Genomic DNA, 19898 nt, shown 5'->3' with positions numbered 1-19898 from the left:
GCGGGACAGCTGACCTTGCGGTTCGCAGCCCGATTTGTAACCACTACGCTACCAGAGGTGGCACAGCTTTCAGCATCATAGCAACATGTGAGCAACCACCGTACAACAAGCTAACAGATGGGTGATGGTCACACTTGGTGCTGTTGTTGTTGTTAGGTGCTATGGAGTCAACGTCTACTCATTGCACAACAGAACAAAGCATTGTCTAGTCCTGTACCATCTTCACAGTTGTTCTTCTTGAGCCCATTGCTGCAGCCACGGTGCCAGTCCATCCCATTGAGGATCCTCCACTTTTGCGCTGACCCTCTACTTTACCAAGCAAGCATGATATCCTTTTCCTGATAACAAGTCAAAAGTACCTGAGATGAAGTCTCGCCATCCTCCCTTCCAAGAAGCATTCTGGCTGTATTTCTTCCAAGACAGCTTTGTTTGTTCTATGGCAGTCCACGATACTTTCAATGTTCTTTGCAAACACCAAAATGCAAATGCATCAGTTCTCTGTTCTTTCTTATTCACTGTCCAGCTTTCATATGCATACAAGGTGATTGAAAATACCATGGAATGGAGCTTAGTCCTCAAAGTGACATCTGTGCTCTTGAATTCTTCAAAGAGATCTTTTGAAGTAGATTTGAACAATGCAATAAGTCATTTGAACTAGTGACTGCTGCTTCCATGAGTGTTGATTGTGGATCCAAGTAAAATGAAATCTTTAACAACTTCAATCTTTTCTCCATTTATCATGATGTTGTTTATTGGTCTCGTTGTGAGGATTTCTGTTTTCTTTATGTTGGAGTGTAATCTATACTGAATTTTTTCTTTATGTTGGGGTGTCATCTATAGTCTTTGATCTTTATCAGTGAGTGTTTCAAGTCCTCTTCTCTTTCAGTAATCAAGGTTGTGTTATCTGCATATCACAGGTTGTTAATGAACCTTTCTCCAGTCTGATGATATTGAGCTTCTCCATTATCTCTTCCCCCAGATGTAGTCAGTTTGATTCCTGTGTATTCTATGTGTCAAGGTGCACATGTATAGTCACTATTTATGATGTTGAAAAGAGATATTTGCAGGGAAGAAGTCATTGGTCTTGCAAATTTCTATCATGTGATCTCCAGTGCCATTTCTATCACCAACACCCTATTTTTTAACTACAGAGCTCTCCTCCTTTGTTTCTAACTTTTGCATTCCAATCACCAGTAATTATCAATGCATCTTGATTGCGTGTTTGATCAACTTTAAACTGAAAAGTTAGCAGGATTCTTCAATGTTTTCATCATTGGCTGTGGTGGTTGGTGCATATTTGAATCATGTTTGTATTATCTAGTTTTCATTGCGGGTGTATAGATATTATTCAATCATAGACAGCACTGCACTTCAAGATAGATCCTGAAATGTTCTTTTGGACAATGAATGAAACGCCATTCCCGGCAGAGTAAACCATATGATTGTCTGATTCAAAATGACCAACACTAGTCCATTTCAGCTCACTAATGCCTAGGATATTGATCTTTATGTGTTCCATTTCATTTTTTACTTCCTATTTCCCTATACTTCATAAATTTCATGTTCTGATTATTAATGGATATGTGTAGCTGTTTGTTCTCATTTTGAGTTGTGCTCCATCAACCATTGACAATCCCTAGAACCTTGTTTCATTCACATCATTAAAGTAGACTCTACTTTGAAGGGGAGTTCTGGTTCAAACCCATCAGCCACTTTTTGGAAATCCTATACATGGACACAGTGAGTTAAAACCAACTCAATGGCACTTAACAACTGCAACAACAACTACTTTGGGGAGGTAGCTCTTCTCCCATTGTATTTGAGGGCCTGCCCATCTGAGGGGCTCATCTTCCGGCCCTATTTCAGACAACGTTCTGCTGTTGTCCATAAGGTTTCCGGTGGCTAATCTCTTAGAAGACTGCCTAGTCCTTCTTCCTAGTCTGTCCTTAGACTGGAAGCTCCTGAAATCTGCCCACCATGCATGACCCTGCTGGTATTTGAAACACCAGTGGCATGCCTTCCAGCATCACAGTAACACACCAGCCACCACAGTACAACAAATTGACAGATGAGTGGGACTCACAAAGCTTAAATCAAACCAAACCCCATTGCTGTTGAGTTGATTCCCATTCATGGCGACCCCGTGTGCTTCAGAATGGAACTGCTCTCTAGGGTTTTCTTGACTGCAATCTCACAGAAGCAGATTGATAGGACTTTTCTCCCTGGCATCCCTCGATGGATTCTGTTAGCAGCCAACCACTTAACCGGTTATACCACCAGTTAACTTACAGTCCTTGTTGTTATTGTTGTGAGATGCCGTCGAGTTGGTTCTGACTCATAATAACCCTGTGTAGGGTTTCTGAGGAGTGGCTGGTAGGTTTGAACCACCAACCTTTCAGTTAGCAGTCCAGTGCTTATCCTACACTGCCACACCAGGACTTACAGCCCATAGCACATGCGTATACCTAGGACCCAGCACTAAACTCCACCTGCTACGTCTCCATACATTCCTGTCCTGCTACTTGACATTGATCTCTCCCCAGCTCTGCCCATTACCTCGCATCCTGACCTGCCCCTTACGGTCCCCAATGGGAACCATCTTCAGACAACCTGATGGACAAGTGTCCAGAGGAGAGCACCAGAAAGTGTTTGGGACTGTGGGCACGGGAAGCCAGGGGTCCGAACTGTGGGTACTTTGGATATTGACTGAATGAATGAGTGAGCCAGTGAAGAAAGGGGGCTCCTCTCCCTGTCCGAGGCCAGTTCCTGGACATAGTTTCTCATCCCCTTCTCCACTCTCAGTCCAACTTGTAAGTTTGGCCCTCTGACCTTTTTCTCTCTCTCTCTAGGGCCCTCCCCAGAAAGTTTACTATGCAGTAACTCGCTTTATTAGTGAGATATGTTCTATGAAACTGGAAGAAGATAAAAACTACAACATTACCTGCTACCTCACCTGGAGCCCATGTCTCCGTGGAGCCAAGAGCCTGGTCGAGTTCATGAAACACAAACCCCAGCTAAAGCTGACCATTTTTACATCACGTCTGTACTACTTCTGGGAGAGGGACTACAAAAAGGGGCTACGGCTTCTGCAGAAATCCAATATCAAAGTGGCCGCCATGACGGAATCTGGTATGGCTGCCTGTTGAGGGCCAGCAGGGGAGGCTGGGAGGATGGTGGTCCAGCTCCTGTCCGTGTCCTTGGAGCCCACGTTCTGGAGAGGAAGCAAGGCCTGAGATATGGGAAGAGACGTACTGGCCCTGTGGGCTGGGGATTTGCCGAGCATGTCCCCAGAGCCTGATGGCTTCTCCTCTGTCCCCTCAGAGTTTGCTAGTTGCTGGGAAAACTTCGTAGACAACCAAGGAGAGGAGTTTAATCCCTGGAAGAACGTGACTTCCAGAAGTCAGAAGATAAAACAGCAGCTTGAGAAGATCCTTGCGGTGAGAAACCATCCCCGTTGTAGGCCCTCACCTGGCTCTCCTTCCCACCTGCACCCCCATCAGACTTTCCCTGCTTCAACCAAACCCCCATTCTTCTTTCCTGGTTCTCTCTCCCCACTGCTCACACACACATATACTACATACATGCACATACCACAGGTGAACCACACATTCATACATATAGACACACAGGACACATGCACCATTCATTTATACACACACCACACATATACATACCACACACATATACAGACAACATACAAAACACGTGCACCATATATAAATACCAAACACACACTACACATACACACACACCATCTGAACACTATGCACACACTTACACAGATACTCACACCAGACACACACCACACATACAAGGGTGAGTCAAAGAGCACTGCTACCGGATTACAGCTCATATATGTATGGGTTTATTCCAAACAAAACTTGTTTAAACATGTCTCTGTCTTCAGTGGATGGTTGTAGCCAAGTTCTCTCAATAACACCCTTGTCTTAGTCTTGTTAGGTGCTTTCCAAACAGATGCTCTCCCAAAACAATGACTTCTGAGGGGATTTGCTGGGTCAGTGAAATCCAAGACAGGTCAGATCAGAAGGTTATAGCATCTGTTTATTGGAATCCCAAAGAGATCATCTTAATAAATTCTCTTAAGGGACACAGGACAATCTTGGCAGCTTGTTATGAAGAAGTTTTAAGAAAACTGAAAACTGTGATGGTGAGAAATATGTCAGGGAAATTACGCTGAGGAATTTTTCTCCATTACTAGAATGCACCTGCTTACTCTTCAAGGTTAGCAACAGCTGTCTTCTAAGAATTTTGCTGGGAAACCTTACCCTGTCCACCTTACAGCCCTGACTTTGCCTCTTCAGATTTCTTTTTGCTCCCCAAACTCCAAGAACGTTTAAAAGTAACATGACTTTAGTTCCTCAGGATGGTAAAACTATTGTTTTGAGGTGGTGCAAATTGAAGGCACAGGTTTCTTTGGGGGAAGGCTTAGAGAGATGGAAAAACAACCTTCAGAAGTGACTAGGCCTAGACAGAGAATATGACCAGAAACAATAGCTTCACATTTTGATATGCTTGTTTAATAAAGCCTTCTATGACTTTATTGCGATACTTTTTGACTTACCCTCCCACACCCTGCACACACACACACACACACACCCCACACACTTGCACATACCTTTCTCTTTTTTCACAATGCCTTTTTGCTCTCTTCTCTCTGCAGGGACTCCCAGCTTCCTTCCTCTCAGTGTTCTCTTAGACTCTGATCTTTCTCTGTCTCTCCAGAGCTTGCTTGCTTCAGCTCTTTTCTCACTCTACTGTTTTCATTGTCACCTCTCTGTCCTTTCTTCCTGACATAGATCTTGCTAATCTATGTTTCCTAATTTCTCCCCTTCTCTCTCAACAGCCCTACAATCCAGATGTTTTAAGCAAAGACGTGGAGAATTTACACCTTTGATCCTTATCATCTATATCACTAAGACCTAGGAACCTTCCCTGCAGCAGCTCAGGGCCATGTATATCATACACATGCCACATACATGCAGCACACACATACCATACACACATCATACACATACATACACATACCTGCTGACTCTTAGGAGCAAGCTTTACAGACTTACCTGCCCACTCCTCATGAATGCTAAATCTTGTCCTAAGTCCCAAGATATATCTTTCCACCTTCATGAAAATTTCTCTTCTCTTCTTTGATTAGTGACTGCATAGTTTTTATTTTTGCCTACTAATAAACCTGGGCTACCTTCTAAGGAAGCAATCAGATTGTCCCTCATGAAAATTAATATAGGAGATTTTTACTCATATTCTATAGTATTGAGGGTGAAATTTTTTTTTTGAGAAGTTCCTGTCTTGTCTAGAATAATTGGATCACTTTGTGATCTAAGTATCATCTGCCTCGTCTCACAGTCTGTATCTAAATGAATAAGGTAGATCTCAATTGAGCAGAAATGCCCCATAGAATTGATCTTTTAAAAAAGAAGGGAAACAATCTTTCTTTAGAGTTTTAATTGAAGAAACTAACACCAACTCTGGCTAATTAAAACAGAAAGAAAAGATTACTAAAAAGATGTTGCATGGTTCACTGAATCTCTAGGAATGGCTTCTGTATGGGAAGGTTTCAAAGCTAGGAAGAACTCCCAAACCATGGTGTAGAGCGGGTCTGGTAAAGATAACATTTCTGCTGTGGCAATGTGTACCACCCACACCAGCACTCCTGCCTTCTTGGACTTCCCACCAAAATGTAAAAACAGAAAAGGGGATAAGAAACATACTACAATGAACAATGAACAGAGAATACGATAGAAAGCATACAACCAATGCCACACTAAATGTAGGCATAATTCATACTTCCACACAATCTGCTAAAAAAAAAAAAAATTTTTTTTTTTTGCTTAACTTTTCAAAAAAGAAACAAAGATTAGAAATTAAGGAATGGATAAAGAAATACCAGGTGGAGCTATCAATACAATCAATCAAGCCCCTTCAGGACAAATCCCCCTCCAAGACTGAAACACAAAGGGAACAAATGAGTAGTCAAGTAAGCTGACTGGTGACCACATTGGTCTACTGGTGAGTGGAAGGCGGGGAAAGGCAGCAATGAAGATATGGGCCGAGTTCAACCATGTTCCATAGACTCCCGTTGACCTGGAGATAAGAGAGAGAAGAGGAAGGACTGGTTGGTCTGAAGTTTGGGGAGACCTGGGAACTCCTGAGTCCATGGACAAGGACATAGCCATGGAGGACTAGAGCTGAAAGTGATGCATCCAGCTGATATGAAGGGAGGGGAGATGCACGAGAACACCTAAATTTGCAGACGGTACCCATTTGACCTAAAGAGCTCTGGTAGCATAGTGGTTACGAATCAGGCTGCTAATCTCACGGTCAGAAGTTCAAAACTACCAGCTGTTCCCTGGGAGAAAGATGAGGCTTTCTGCTCCTGTAAAGATTTACAGCCTCGGAAACCCTGTAGAGGGTCACTATGAGTCGGAACCGACTCCACAGCACAGAACAACAACAAACCCATTTGACCTAGCTTCAATGTCTTGATGATCAGAATAGAGGGAGATAAAAAAAAATTTGATAACGGAAACAAATGTAAATTGCTTCAATTTGATGAACTTGACCTATACTTACGGATGTAATAGTTCAAAATACCAACTGAGAAGGAAGGAGTCTTCACATCAAAGACCAATCCTATCCCCTCTGTACTCAAGGTTGATAGGGACAGGCATCTTAGACACTGGCTACCTAAAATGAGGCAGGGGGTGTGCAATAAAGGCACAAAGTGACTGGCTTACAAGCTTTTTCAAGAGGAGTTTAATTTCAGAGTGTGCTGAGGAAGGTAGAATCCCCACTGAATAGTTTCCATCTTGTCTAGACGGGTCTGGTGAAAAGAGAGGTGGATAAGATTCTTATGATTCAATAGTAATTGTTATCATGACTAATTGCGATTGTCACAACTGTAAAGGTAGAAGTTTTATAACAAAGAGGGGGGAGTACTTAATTTTACATTCCAGGAACAGAGGACCCTAGGACCATCAAGGGAGAAGAGCACAAGCGGAATGTGGAATCCTAACCAGAGAAGCAGCAACACCAGAGATGGAGGCAGAGATGAGGACATGGAGGGAGGGAGCAGTAGAGGACTCTAGACTCATGGAAAAAGACAGGCTGTGTGCTGGCAGCCAGGAGGCAGGCTTGCAGAATGTGCCCTTTGGTTGTTTAAATGATTGTATATTCCTGGATGTTTTTGTGTACATTTAAAAAAAAAAACACAGAGGGAATAGAAGCAAATACTGTTGAATGATGATGCATGGAGGGTATTGTAATCATTGCAATGAAACGAAATATGATAGGATGAGTGTAAAATCGATGTTCTCCCATGTAAACTATCACTCAATGCACAGTTTTAAAAAAGAAATACCAGGAAAATTAAAATTCTAAAAGGAAATATTAGACAAGATGGAATCTAAGACATTAACCAGGCTAAAAGAAGGCATTATAAAAGAAACAACTGAAGACTAAGACTAATGAACTTGTATGTACCAAACAACATAGCAGGCAACTACATGAAGGGAAAACTATGAGGAATTCAATTTTGTTCAGAGTAGCACTATTTGAAGTCTAGGAGGTGAATCATGATTGGTCTAAGTCTATAATGGTAATGTAATCACTGACCATTGCCAGATATTGTTTTGCTTCCTTGAACCTAGGATTGGCCGTGGGACACAGATCTGACCAATCAAATGTCTGCTAAGGGAGCTTTGTGAGTAAAAATGCATATATACTTCAGGCAAATACAATTTAATAGCATGGTTTCTCCCTTGGTTTTCTTGCCTGTGAGAGACACATAGCATCTTGCAGCATCTTGCAGCACAAGAAAATGAGCATGAGGACTTAAAATAAGGATGATGAGTCTGAGTTTTTGGTGACAACATTAAGTCACTAAAACCACATTTACTGAGGAAGCACATTTTAAAATCAATACTTCTGGCTAAGGTCTAAGCTTATCTTATTGTTATTGTTAAGTGCTATAGAGTCGGTTCTGATTCATAGCGACCCTGAATAAGGTTTCTAAGGAGCGGCTCGCTAGTGGGTTTGAACCACTGACCTTGCAACTCAAACTGACCTTGAGGTCCAGCGCATTATCCTGCAGTGCCAAAACAAGACTTGTCTTAAATGACACCCTTTTGTTACCCAATGCAGCCTGGAACCTCTACAAAATTTCACACTAAGATACAAACAACTTCTACAGAAAAATGTCATTTCCCCCACCCCTGTTCTGCTTATTTAAATTTGTGTTTAGAAGTAACTGATGTTAACAGATTATTCAGCATGAGCAAGGTTTCAATACGATGTTAAACATGTGACTTTAGTGGTCTGCAAATTCTAAGAAAATATCCCTTTCACTTCTGCCTCCCCTCAAAAAAAAAAAAAAAATTTTTTTTTTCTACCCTGTGCCTGGGTTCTTACAAAGCCAAATACTTTTGAAAAATCCTGTTCTAACCTCTAACTGCTACCACCATCACGCCCCAGCTTTGAAAATGTCAACCAATCATGATCATTTTAACTGTACTCTTCTGCTTGCTTTATAAAGCCTTTGCAAATGAACAGCTCTCCAGAGTTTCTTGATGCGTTCACTCATTTTATAAAATGCTCATGGGCTGTAATAAACTCTTGGTTTTTACGTTAAGCAGACTTGTAGTTTTGTGTGTGTGTGTTGGGGTGGGGGTTCACTACAACACTACCTAGAAATACGTTACTGTTCAATATGTATGTGCTAGCTGTGGTCACATGGGGCCTAACTGATATAACCACAAATCAAAATCTAGGGGACACAGCAAAATCTATACTTAGAGAAAAATGAGTCGGTGTTTTCATCATACATAAGAAAGAAAACTATTGCAACTGTTCATTTTAGGAGATTTGAAAAGCCAGTGAAAACAGAAAACAGAGATATAAAACTTAATGAATACTAAAGTTGAAATTTGGTGAAAACAAACAATGGTGTAAGAAAATAAATCCAAAATAAATCAATACAAAGCAATGTTCATTGGTAAACAAACTAGATAAATCCAGAATCTGACAAAGAGAAATAAAGATAGGAACCATCTACACAATAAGGTATGAGATGGAGAGATCATCCCGATACAGAGAAATAAAACTCAACACACCCACGGCTGTCAAATCAACTCTAACTCTTCATGATCTCGGAGGACACAGAGCGTTGCCAACACTGCACATCTTTATGAAAGCAGGTCGCCTCGTCTTTCTCCTGCAGAGCAGCTGGTGGGCTTCAACAGCCAACTTTTCAGTTTAATCCACTGCACTACCCGGTCTTCAAAACAGGAAAGACTGAAAAATTTATAAGAGAATAATAATACATGCAAATATATGGTGTTGTTGTTGTTAAGTGCTGTCTAGTCGATTCCAACCCATAGCGACCCTGGACAGGGTTTCCGAGGCTGTAAATCTTTACAGGAACAGAAAGCCTCATCTTTCTCCCACGAACAGCTGGTAGTTTCAAACTGCTGACCTTAAGGTTCGCAGCCTGATTTCATAACCACTACGCCACCAGAGCTCCTTAAATATATGGTACCAACGTTTAAAACCTCTGGGAAATTAATAATTTCTTGAAAAATAGAAATGATAAAAAATGACTCGAAGAAAACAACACATACCATAGAATGGTCAACCATCTGAACTCGAGAGAGCAGCATTTACCCGAGGACCAAGTTCAGAACAGTTAGGAAAGGTTGTTATGTTGTTAAGTGCCGTGGAGTCAGTTCTGACTCATAGCAACCCTGTATAAGGTTTCCCGGGAGCATCTAGTGAGCTTGAACTGCCAACCTTGTGGTTCAAACCGACTTTGCATTCAAGCCCATTAACCCACAGCACCACACCAGGACTCCTGTGGGTTTTGTTAGGGAAGTAATAAGTTATAACTTAGGATCAGAACCAAAACACTACAACTACAACCAAAAGATCAGGAAATATGTAGGCGAAGTTTCCCTTTTTCAATGCTCTCTCATCTCTTCATTTGGCCCACAGCTCCCACTCGGGCCTGCCCTCTGGCCTGCTCAGTCAAATGTTACAAGGCTGTTAGCTCTGCCAGTAAGTGCCTGGAGGCAGCCCACTGACCAGTAAGCCTCTGGCTTGAAAGTATTCAGCTTTCACTGTTTGGGTCAGCACATTCATGGTAGCCTCGTGCTCTATAACCAGGGAGACTTCGGACATCACTGTCTCAAGCTGGTCTCCTGGTTCTGCTACTGGTATCTCTCCCTCACGCTTGCTGCCACCTCCAATGCTACGACTCTTTGTCTCTGGATTTGGGAGGTTCTCAGTGCAGGGATTCCAGGTCCAAAAGATAGGCTCTATTCCTGGCTCTTCTTCTTGGCCCCTCTTCCTGCCTCTGTGATGGGTCCTTTTGTCTGACTACCATCAGCCTCTGCAGGTGAGAATCAGCACACCTTTTACTGACAGATCTGGAAGACAACGAGACTCCTACTCTGAAGGACTGCAGTTATTGTTGTTGTTAAGTGCTATCTAGTCCATTCCGACCCATAGTGACCCTGTAAAGGGTTTCCAATGAGCAGCTGGTGAGCTTGAACCACTGACTTTGCAGTCTGACGCATTAGCCCACAGCGCCACACCAGGACTCGGAAAGACTGCAGTCGCTTCCCTCAAATGGTTGGAGTTTTTGTACCCTCCTGGATATTAACCCATTTGTTTTTGTTTTTTTAAGTTTTTATTGTGAATTGAGTGAAAGTTTACAGGGCAAATCACCAGTTTTACATTCAACAAATCATATACGTTGGTTACAATGATTATAATCCCCTCCATGTACCATCAGTTAACAGTATGTCTCTCTATTCATTTTAGCTCTTCTTTTTTTTTTTTCAAAACACTCAGGCATATATAATAATTTACATCACCAAAGGGCTCATTCTGCAAGTCTGTCTCCTGGCCACCAACTCTCAGTCCCTCTTTTTCCATGAATCTAGAGTTCTCAGCTGCTCCCCGTCTCCATGCCCCCATCTCTGCCTGCGTCTCTGTTGTTGCTCTCTGGTGTCCCTGCTTCTCTGGATAGGGTCCCACATTCTGCTTGTGAGCTTCTCCCTTGATGGTCCTAGGGTCCTCTGTTTCTGGACTGTAAGATTAACTACTCACCCGTTTTTGTTACAAAACTTCTACCTTTACAATTGTGATAGTCACAATTAGTCATGAGAACAATTACTCACTATTGAATCCTAAGAATCTTATCCCCATTTCTTTTTACCTAGACAAGATGAAATCTATTCAGTGAGAACTCTATCTTCCCACACACACTCTTAAACGGAACTCCTTCTTGAAACCTTGTAAGCCAGTCAGTTGTGCCTTTATCGCCCCCTCATTTTATGTAGCCAGTGTCTAAGTTGCCCATCCTTATCTACCCTGTGTACAGAGGGGATAGCATTGATACTTGATGTGAAGACTCCTTCCCTCTCTGATGGTATTTTGAGCTACTATCTCCATGAGTATAGGTCAAGTTCATCAAATTGTATCAATTTATCCTCCTTTCCTTTATGAAAAGTTGTTTGGTTTTTTTGTGTGTTTTTTATCTTCCTCTAGTCAAGTTCTGATTATTAAGGCTAGGTCAAATGGGTAACTAATCCATTTATTTTTATCACATTCCTTTCTTGGAGCTTAATGCCTCCTCCCTTTCAGGAGTGCAATCTGCACTCCACCAGTTCAAGGGCTCGGACACTCTGGGAGTAACTCCCTCTTTCTCTTCAAACAAAGAGCAAAGTTAAAGACAACACCTGGGTGCCAGATGCTTTCTCTCCTCAGACTTTCCTCCTCCCAACTTGTCTCTTTCTTCTGAATTTTAGTCAACAGTTTACTACTATGGCCTTCAGCTGCATGTCCTGGAGGAGCACGTACACAGGGCAGTAATGATTGGTAACAATGATTGAAAAGGGTAAAAGCATACATAACTAAAATCCCATTAAAATCCTTCTCTCAATTTTAAGCTTAGCAGGATGGCAAAACATACAAAACCCCTAATTAGGGACTCATTTACCTGGATTCCCAGTGTGGCACTGTAGGATTGGCACTGGACTGTGAACCACAAGGTTGGCAGTTCAAACCCACTAGCTGCTCTTTGCAAACCCTATACAGGGTCACTATGAGTCAGACCTGACTTGGTGGTACTTAACAGCAATACCACCTCCTAAAATCAAATATAAATCTCCTAAATCAATTTTATTTATAATGTAAACACAAAAATTCTAAATAAAATATTGGCAAGCAGAATCAACAATGTATTAAGAGAATAATGTGCACTTGTCAGGGACAGGTTAGGACCCCTGAGCCCTGGACCTTTCCTACCCTGACTGTGTCCTGTGTCCTCCCCTATTAGGCAGGGATCAGTAGACAGAGAGAGACATATCTCTAGCCCAACAAAAGTAGTATCATGATGGGGACAGACTAGGGATATCCTGAGCCCTCCTCCTTCTCCTTTGGCCCAAAAAGGACAGGCTGGAGACAGGGAGAAAGAAAACTGAAGCTGAGACCTTGGCAGAGAAAAATAATACCGGCTTCGAGAAAATCAACTAGTTGCCAAGAGGAAGGATCTAGTGAAGGAGCCTTAAAGGCCAAACCACCAACCAGTCATCCCATAAAAATAGCACCAAGAGCAGACGACCACAAAGGAAACAGGGGGTAGCACTCCATTTCCAAGAAGCCTGCACCCCTTTACTCAGAATCAAGTAAATATTCCTCCTTTTATTAAGATGTAACCCGTGAGGAGCGCCATCAGACCTGCCCCTGGGAGAGGGCATCTAGGAGCATGAAGAGAAAACTGTACTTAATCCACGTTCCCCAACCTCACAGGGTCTTTTCCGTTCTTGGAGACAAACCCACTTCTGTCTTTGAAGTGGACTTTTCGTTTTGCAAATAAAGAGCTTCTGAATGCAGGCTTATTGTACAACTGTGCAATTGAGAAACGGTGACTCAGTGGGACTAATTCTGTAGACCTCTGAGACAGAGTAACCAGGGAGACTGGGAAACTATGACTAAGTAAGGTTTATGTTTAAAATGCAAGTGTATTTCTATATCAGGAAATGGACCAACGTAATCCACTACACAGCAGATTAAAGAAGGAAAACCATGCATAGATGTTGAAAAGTTTTTCAAAGAATTTACTAGTCATTTAAACAGGAAAAAATATAGAGGTAGAAAAATGCTAAAATAAAATGCTAAAAGTTTTTTTCCAGAGTTTTTTTCAACTTGGTTGGCCAGATAGCTAGGGTCTTACAATTTTCTTTACATCGATGAGTGAATACCTCCAGTGCTGTATTAATTTGTTGAAACATATTAATTTGTTTTTCACCAATGCCTTCAGTACAGCTTGGACTGCTTTCTTCAATACCATAGGTTCTTGTCATGTGCTATGTCTTGAAATGATTGAAAGTCAACCAATTTTTTTTTGGTACAGTTGCTCTATGTATTCCTTCCATCTTCTTTCAACACTTCCTGTATCATTCAATACTTTGTCCATAGAATCTTTCAATATTGCAAGTCAAGGCTTGAATTTTTATTTCAGCTCTTTCAGCTTGGGAAACGCTGAACATGTTCTTCCCTTTGGTTTTCTATCTCCAGATCTCTGCACATTTCATTATAATATTTGACTTTGTCTTCTCGAGCTGCCCTTTGGAATGTTCTGTTCAACTCTTTTATTTGCTTGTTTCTTCCATTTGCTTTAGCGTCTCATGCTCTATGACAGGGTCATTGTTGTTGTTGTTAAGTGCTGTCGAGTCAATTCCTACTCATAGCAACCCTGTATAGAGTTTCCGACGAGTGGCTGGTGAGCTTGAACAGTCAACCTTGCTGTTCAAACTGATTTTGCAGTCCAGCGCATTAACCCACAGTACCACACCACGACACCAGGACAGGGGTGGGGAACCTTTCTTCTGTCCAAATTTATGACATCATTTGCGGGCCATACAAAAATATCAACATAAAAATTAGCCTTCTATATGTGGTCAGCTTGAGGACTAGGGTGCGCCTGACCCAGGCCATTGTGTTTTCAATAGCCTCATATGCGAAAGCTGGACAGTGAATAAGGAAGATCGTAGAAGAATTGATGCCTTTGAGTTGTGGTGTTGGAGGAGAATACTGAAAGTGCCATGGACTGCCAAAAGAACCAATAGATCTGTTTTGGAAGAAGTGCAGCCAGAGTGCTCCTTGGAGGCCAGGATGGCTAAGCTTCGTCTCTCCTACTTTGGACATATTGTCCAGAGGAAAGGGGTCAGATCCCCTCAAAATAAACTCCCTTACAAGACTAAGTCTCAAGAGGAATACAGGAGCAGGAATGTGGTCTGGCTGGTGACCACGATGGTCACCGATAAGGGGAAGAGGGGGAAAAAACAGCAATGAAGTTGGGATCTAAGTCTGACCACATTCAATAGACTCCTGTGAACATGGGCGGAGACCCGGATGGTCAGCAGTTACAACATGACCCGGGGCTCCTGGGCTCAGGGGCAGTGACGTGGCCATGGACAACTGGAGCAGAGAGTTAAGTGTCCAGCTGATATCAGAACTTGACTAGAAGAAGAAAGCAGAGGGAAGAGAAAAAAAAAGAGTAACCTGCTACAATTTGATGAACTTTACGTATACTTATGGACGTAGTAAGGAGCTCTGGTAGCGTAGTGGTTACGAATCGGGCTGCAAACATTAAGGACAGCAGTTCGAAACTACCAGCCGCTCCGTGGGAGAAAGATGAGACTTTCTGCTCCCGCAAAGATTTACAGCCTCGGAAACCCTGTACAGGGTCGCTATGGGTCGGAACCGACTGAACGGCACTTAACAACAACAACAATGGACGTAGTAGCTCAAAAAAGGTAACAAATCTTTACAGCAAGGATCACTCCCATCCTTCAATACACAGGGTTAACAGGGATGGGCAACTTAGACATTGGCTACCCGGGGTGGGGGGGGCGTGCTATAAAGGCAAGAAGTGACTGGATTACACGCTTTCAAGAGGGAACCTAGTTCCAGATGGGACAGGGGTAGGTAGAGCCTCTATTGAATGATTTCCAACCTGTTGGGACCGGCTGACGAAAGGAAATGGGGATAAGACTCTTGTGGTACAATAGTGAATAATTGCCATCAGGACTGATTATGAGAGTTGGAAATGTAGAGGTAGATGTTTTTTGACAAAAGGAGGAGAGTGATTGATTTTGCAGCCCAGGAGTCTCGGAGGTCCCTGGGACCATCAAGTGGGAAGTGCGGAGGGCATGACCCTACCCAAAGAGGCAGTGACGCCAGGCATGGAGACAGAGGTGATGATGTGGACTGATGGAGCAGCTGGGGACACTGGACTTAGGGAGGGAGAGGGACTGTGTGCTGACAGCTGGGGGTGGAGGGCCTGTGGGGTATGTCCTTTGGTTATTTGATGAAGCATGGAGGGAATTATAATCATTGCAATGAAACAAAATACGATAGGATGAATGTAAAACTGATGTTCTCTCATGTAAATTCACATAATTCACAATAAAAATTTTTAAAAAAGAATGAACAGATTTGTGTTGGAAGAAGTGCAGTCAGAGTGCTCCTTGGACGTTGGGATGGTCAAACTTTGTCTCTCATACTTCAGACATATTGTCAGGAGGGACCAGTCTCTGGAGAAGGATATTATGTTAGGTAAGGTTGAGGGTCAGAGAAAGAGAGGAAGAACACCAGTGAGATGGATTGGCAAAGTGGTAGCATCATCGGGCTCAAGCGTGGCAACAATTGTGAGGTTGGGCCAGGACCGGGCAGTGTTTCGTTCTGTTGTGCATAGCGTTGCTATGAATCAGTACCGACTTGATGGCACCTAACAACAACAATCAACTTCTTCAGTCTGATATTGATCAAACATGCAATCAAGATGTATTTATTGATAACTACTGGTGATTGAAATGCAAAGGTAGGAAGCAAAAGGAAGGATCAGTAGTTTGAAAATATGGCCTTGGTGTTAGAAATGATGCTGGGGATCGCATGATAGAATTTTGCAAGACTAATGACTTCATTGTAAATACCTTTTCTAAACAACTTTAAAGGTGACTATACACATGGACCTCACCGGATGGAATACAAAGAAATCAAATTGACTACATCTGTGGGAAGAAACAGTGGAAAAGCTCCATAGCATCAGCCAAAAGAAGGCCCACGGGCCGACTATGGAACAGACCATCAGCTGCTCATATCAATTTCAGGCTGAAGTTGAAGAAAATTAAACCAAGTCCATGAAGGCCAAAATATGACCTTGAACATATCCCACCTGAACTTAGAGATCATCTGAAGAACAGCTTTGATGCATTAGACACTAAAGACCAAAGACCAGAGAGATGTGAGATGATATTAAGAACATCATACAGGAAAAAAGCAACAAGGTCATTAAGAAGACAAGAAAAAAGGAAAAGACCAAAATAAATGTTAGAAGAGACTCTGACACTTACTCCCGAGCATATAGATGCTAAAGCAAATGAAATAAATGAGGAGGTAAAAAAGGTGAACAGAAAATTTCAAAGGTCAACTCGAAAAGACAAAGTCAAATATTATAACAAAATGTGCAAAGACCTGGAGTTATAAAATGCTCACTTTTGTCAAGCTGAGGGAATTGAAGAAAAAAAATCAAGCCTCGACTTGTGGTATTGAAGGATTCTATGGGCAAAATATTAAATGACGCAGAAAGCATCAAAAGAAGATGGACACAGTCACTGTACCAAAAAGAATGCGCAATCATTTTAAGAGGTAGCATATGAGCAAGAGCCAAGGATACCGAAGGAAGTCCAAGGTGCACTGAAGACACTGACAAAGAACAAAGTTCCAGGAATTGATGGAATACGAATTGAAATCTTTCAACAAACTTATGTGGCACTGGAGGCACTCATTCATCTATGCCAAGAAATTCGGAAGCCAACAAATTAGCCAATTGACTGGAAGAGGTCCATATTTGTGCCTATTCCAAAGAATGCAGAAAACATTGGACAATATCATTAATATGATATGCAAATAAAATTTTGCTAAAGGTAATTCAAAGACAGCTGCAAGCATACATTGACAGAGAACTTCCATAGGTTCAAGCTGGTTTAGGAAGAAGACATGGAACAAGGGATATGATTGCTGACGTCAGATGGATCTTGGTTGAAAGCAGAAAATATCAGAAAGATGTTTACCTATGCTATATTGACTATTCAAAGGCTTTCAATGGTGTGGATCATGACAAGCTGTGGACAACAATGCAGAAAATGAGTATTCAGAACACTTAATTGTGCTCATGAGGAACCTGCACATAGACCAATAGATAACCATAAACACTCATGGAAGCAGCAGTCAAGAAATCAAACAACATATTGCATTAGGCAAATCTGTCACACAAGACCTCTTGAAAGTATTCAAGAGCAAAAATGTCAGTTTGAGAACTAAGGTGCACCTGACCCGAGCCATATTTTCAATAGCCTCATATGCATGCGAAAGTTGGACAGTGAATAAGGAAGACCATAGAAAAATTGATACATTCAAGTTATGGTGTTGGAGGAGAATATTAAAAGTGCCATGGGCTGCCAAAAGAATAAACAGATCTGTGTTGGAAGTAGCATGGCCAGAATGCCTCTTGGAAGCCAGGATGGCCAGATGTCGTCTCTTATATTCGGACATATTATCAGTAGGGACCAGTCCTTTGAGAAGGATATCATGTTTAGTAAAGTTGGAGTTTGGAGAAAAAGAGGATTACCCCCAATAAGATGGATTGGCACAGTGACAGTAGCAATGGGCTCAAACCTAGCAGGGATGGTAAGTTTGGCATGAGACTGGACAGTGTTTCATTTTATTGTACGTAAGGTTGCTATGAGTCAGTATCAATTCAATGGCGCCTAACAGCAACAATGAGGCTATTGAAAATACCACAGCTTGGGTCAAACACACCTTAGTCTCAAACTGACATCTTTGCTCTTGAACATTTTAAAGAGGTCTTGTACAATAGATTTGTCTATTGCAGTATCTCATTTGATTTCTTGGCTGCTGCTGCTATGAGTGATGATAGTGGGTTCAAGCAAAATGAAGTCTTTGACAGCTTCAATCTTTTCTCCATTGACCATGATGTTATTTGTTGGCCCAGTGGTGAGGATTTTGTTTTCTTTGCACTGAGGTGCAACCCATAATGAAGGCAGTGGTCTTTGATCTTGATCAGTAAGTATTTTAAGTCCTCTTTGCTTTCAGCAAGCAAGATTGCATCATCTACAAATGGCACGTTGTTAATGAATCTTCCTCCAATACTGATGCCAGGATTATATTCTTCTTCATATAATCCAGTTTCTCAGATTACAGCTCAGCATACAGATTGAATAAGTATGGTGAAAGAGCACAACCCTCGTATACACCTTCCTCATTTTAAACCTTTCAGTGCCCATTTGTTGTGTTCGAATGACTGCTTCTTGGTCTATGTACAGGTTCCTCATGAGTGCAATTAAGTGTTCTGGAATAACCATTCTTCCCAATGTCATCCATAGCTTTTAATAATCCATATCGTTGAAAGCCTTTTCATAGTCAATAAAGTACAAGTAAACATCTTTCTAGTATCCTCTGCTTTCAACCAAGATCCAGCCGACATCAGCAATGAGATCCCTCGTTCCACATCTGCGTCTGAATCCAGCATGAACCTCTGGCAGTTCCTTGTCAATGTACTATTGCAGTCATCTTTGAATTATCTTTAACAAAATTTTTCTTGCGTGTGATATTAATAATATTGTCTGATGATTTCCACATTCTGTCTTTGGAACGGGCACAAATATGGATCTCCTTGAAATCAGTTGGCCAGGTAGTCTTTCTTGTCATCGTGTGGAATCATCCTATCACAGGCAGCATTGTTCTTCAAGACAGAGCTTGAAATGCTCTTTTTGACAGTGAATGTAACGTCATTCCTCTTCAAATTCTTATTCCCTGCATAGCAAACCATGTGCAGGTCTGACTCAAAATGGCCAGTATCTGTCCATTTCAGCTCACTACACATTGATGTTGATGTGTTCCCTTTCTTTTTTTGATGATTTCCCATTTTCCCAGATTCATACTTTGTACATTCCACGTACCAATTGTTGATGGATATTTGCAGCTTTTTCTTCTCATTTTGAGTTATGCCTCATCAGCAAATGAAGGTTCTGAAAGCTTTGCTCTATCCGTGTCATTAAAGTTGACTCTACTTTGCGGAAGCAACTCTTCCCCCATCATATTTTGAGTGTCTTCCAACCTGAGGGGCTCATTTTCTGGCACTATATCCAATGATGTTTCACCACCACTCAGAGGTGGTCTGCCTCTCCTTCTTCCTAGTCTGTCTTTGTCTGGAAGTTCAGTGGAAAGCTGTCCACCATGAGTGACCCTGTTGGTATTTAAAATACCTGTGGCAAAGTTTCCAGCATCACAGCAACACAAAAGCCACCACAATATAACAAACTGACAGAGGAGTGGTGGGAAACACAATAGACTTTCATGAATGCCGCTGACAAATATACAAAGAGCACTTACTAAAAACACAAAAATGTAGACAAAGGTATAAATGGGCAGTTCCCAGAACAGCCCGCCTGTCTTGGTTCTCTGGAGTTGTTGTAACAAAAATACCACAAGTGGTGGCTGTAACAACCAGAAATGTATTTTCTCACAATTTAGGAGACAGAACTGCAAATTCAGAGCACCAGCTCCGGAGGGGGGAAGCTGTCCCTCTCATGGCTCTGGAGGCAGGGCCTTGTCTCTTCCCCTTCCGCTTCCTTGTTCCTCAGAGATCTCTGTGTGGCTTGGCATCTCTCTTAATCTATCTCTGCTGCTTTCAGTGGCTTGTTTAATCTCTTTCATCTCTCAAAAGAGATTGAATGAAGACACACCCCACACGAGTCTAACCAGAGCGACATAAG

The 19898-nt window shown here is 42.0% G+C and overlaps 1 protein-coding gene across 1 annotated transcript in view; it reads left to right on the top strand.

Moving 5' to 3' along the window:
• LOC102826897 overlaps positions 1-3146 on the top strand; it is a 96738-nt gene extending 93592 nt beyond the window's left edge. The window contains exons 11-12 of the mRNA XM_006865264.1: positions 2544-2690; positions 2850-3146. Coding sequence (XP_006865326.1) covers positions 2544-2690; positions 2850-3146 — 444 coding nt within the window. The remainder of the gene's footprint in view (positions 1-2543; positions 2691-2849) is intronic.
• The last annotated feature ends 16752 nt before the right edge of the window (positions 3147-19898 follow it).

Source organism: Chrysochloris asiatica, unplaced genomic scaffold, assembly GCF_000296735.1.
Source record: "Chrysochloris asiatica unplaced genomic scaffold, ChrAsi1.0 scaffold00076, whole genome shotgun sequence".
Classification (NCBI taxonomy): domain Eukaryota; kingdom Metazoa; phylum Chordata; class Mammalia; order Afrosoricida; family Chrysochloridae; genus Chrysochloris; species Chrysochloris asiatica.
The sequence above is the reverse complement of the archived record's forward strand: the minus strand, read 5'-3'. Positions and strand labels throughout refer to the sequence as shown.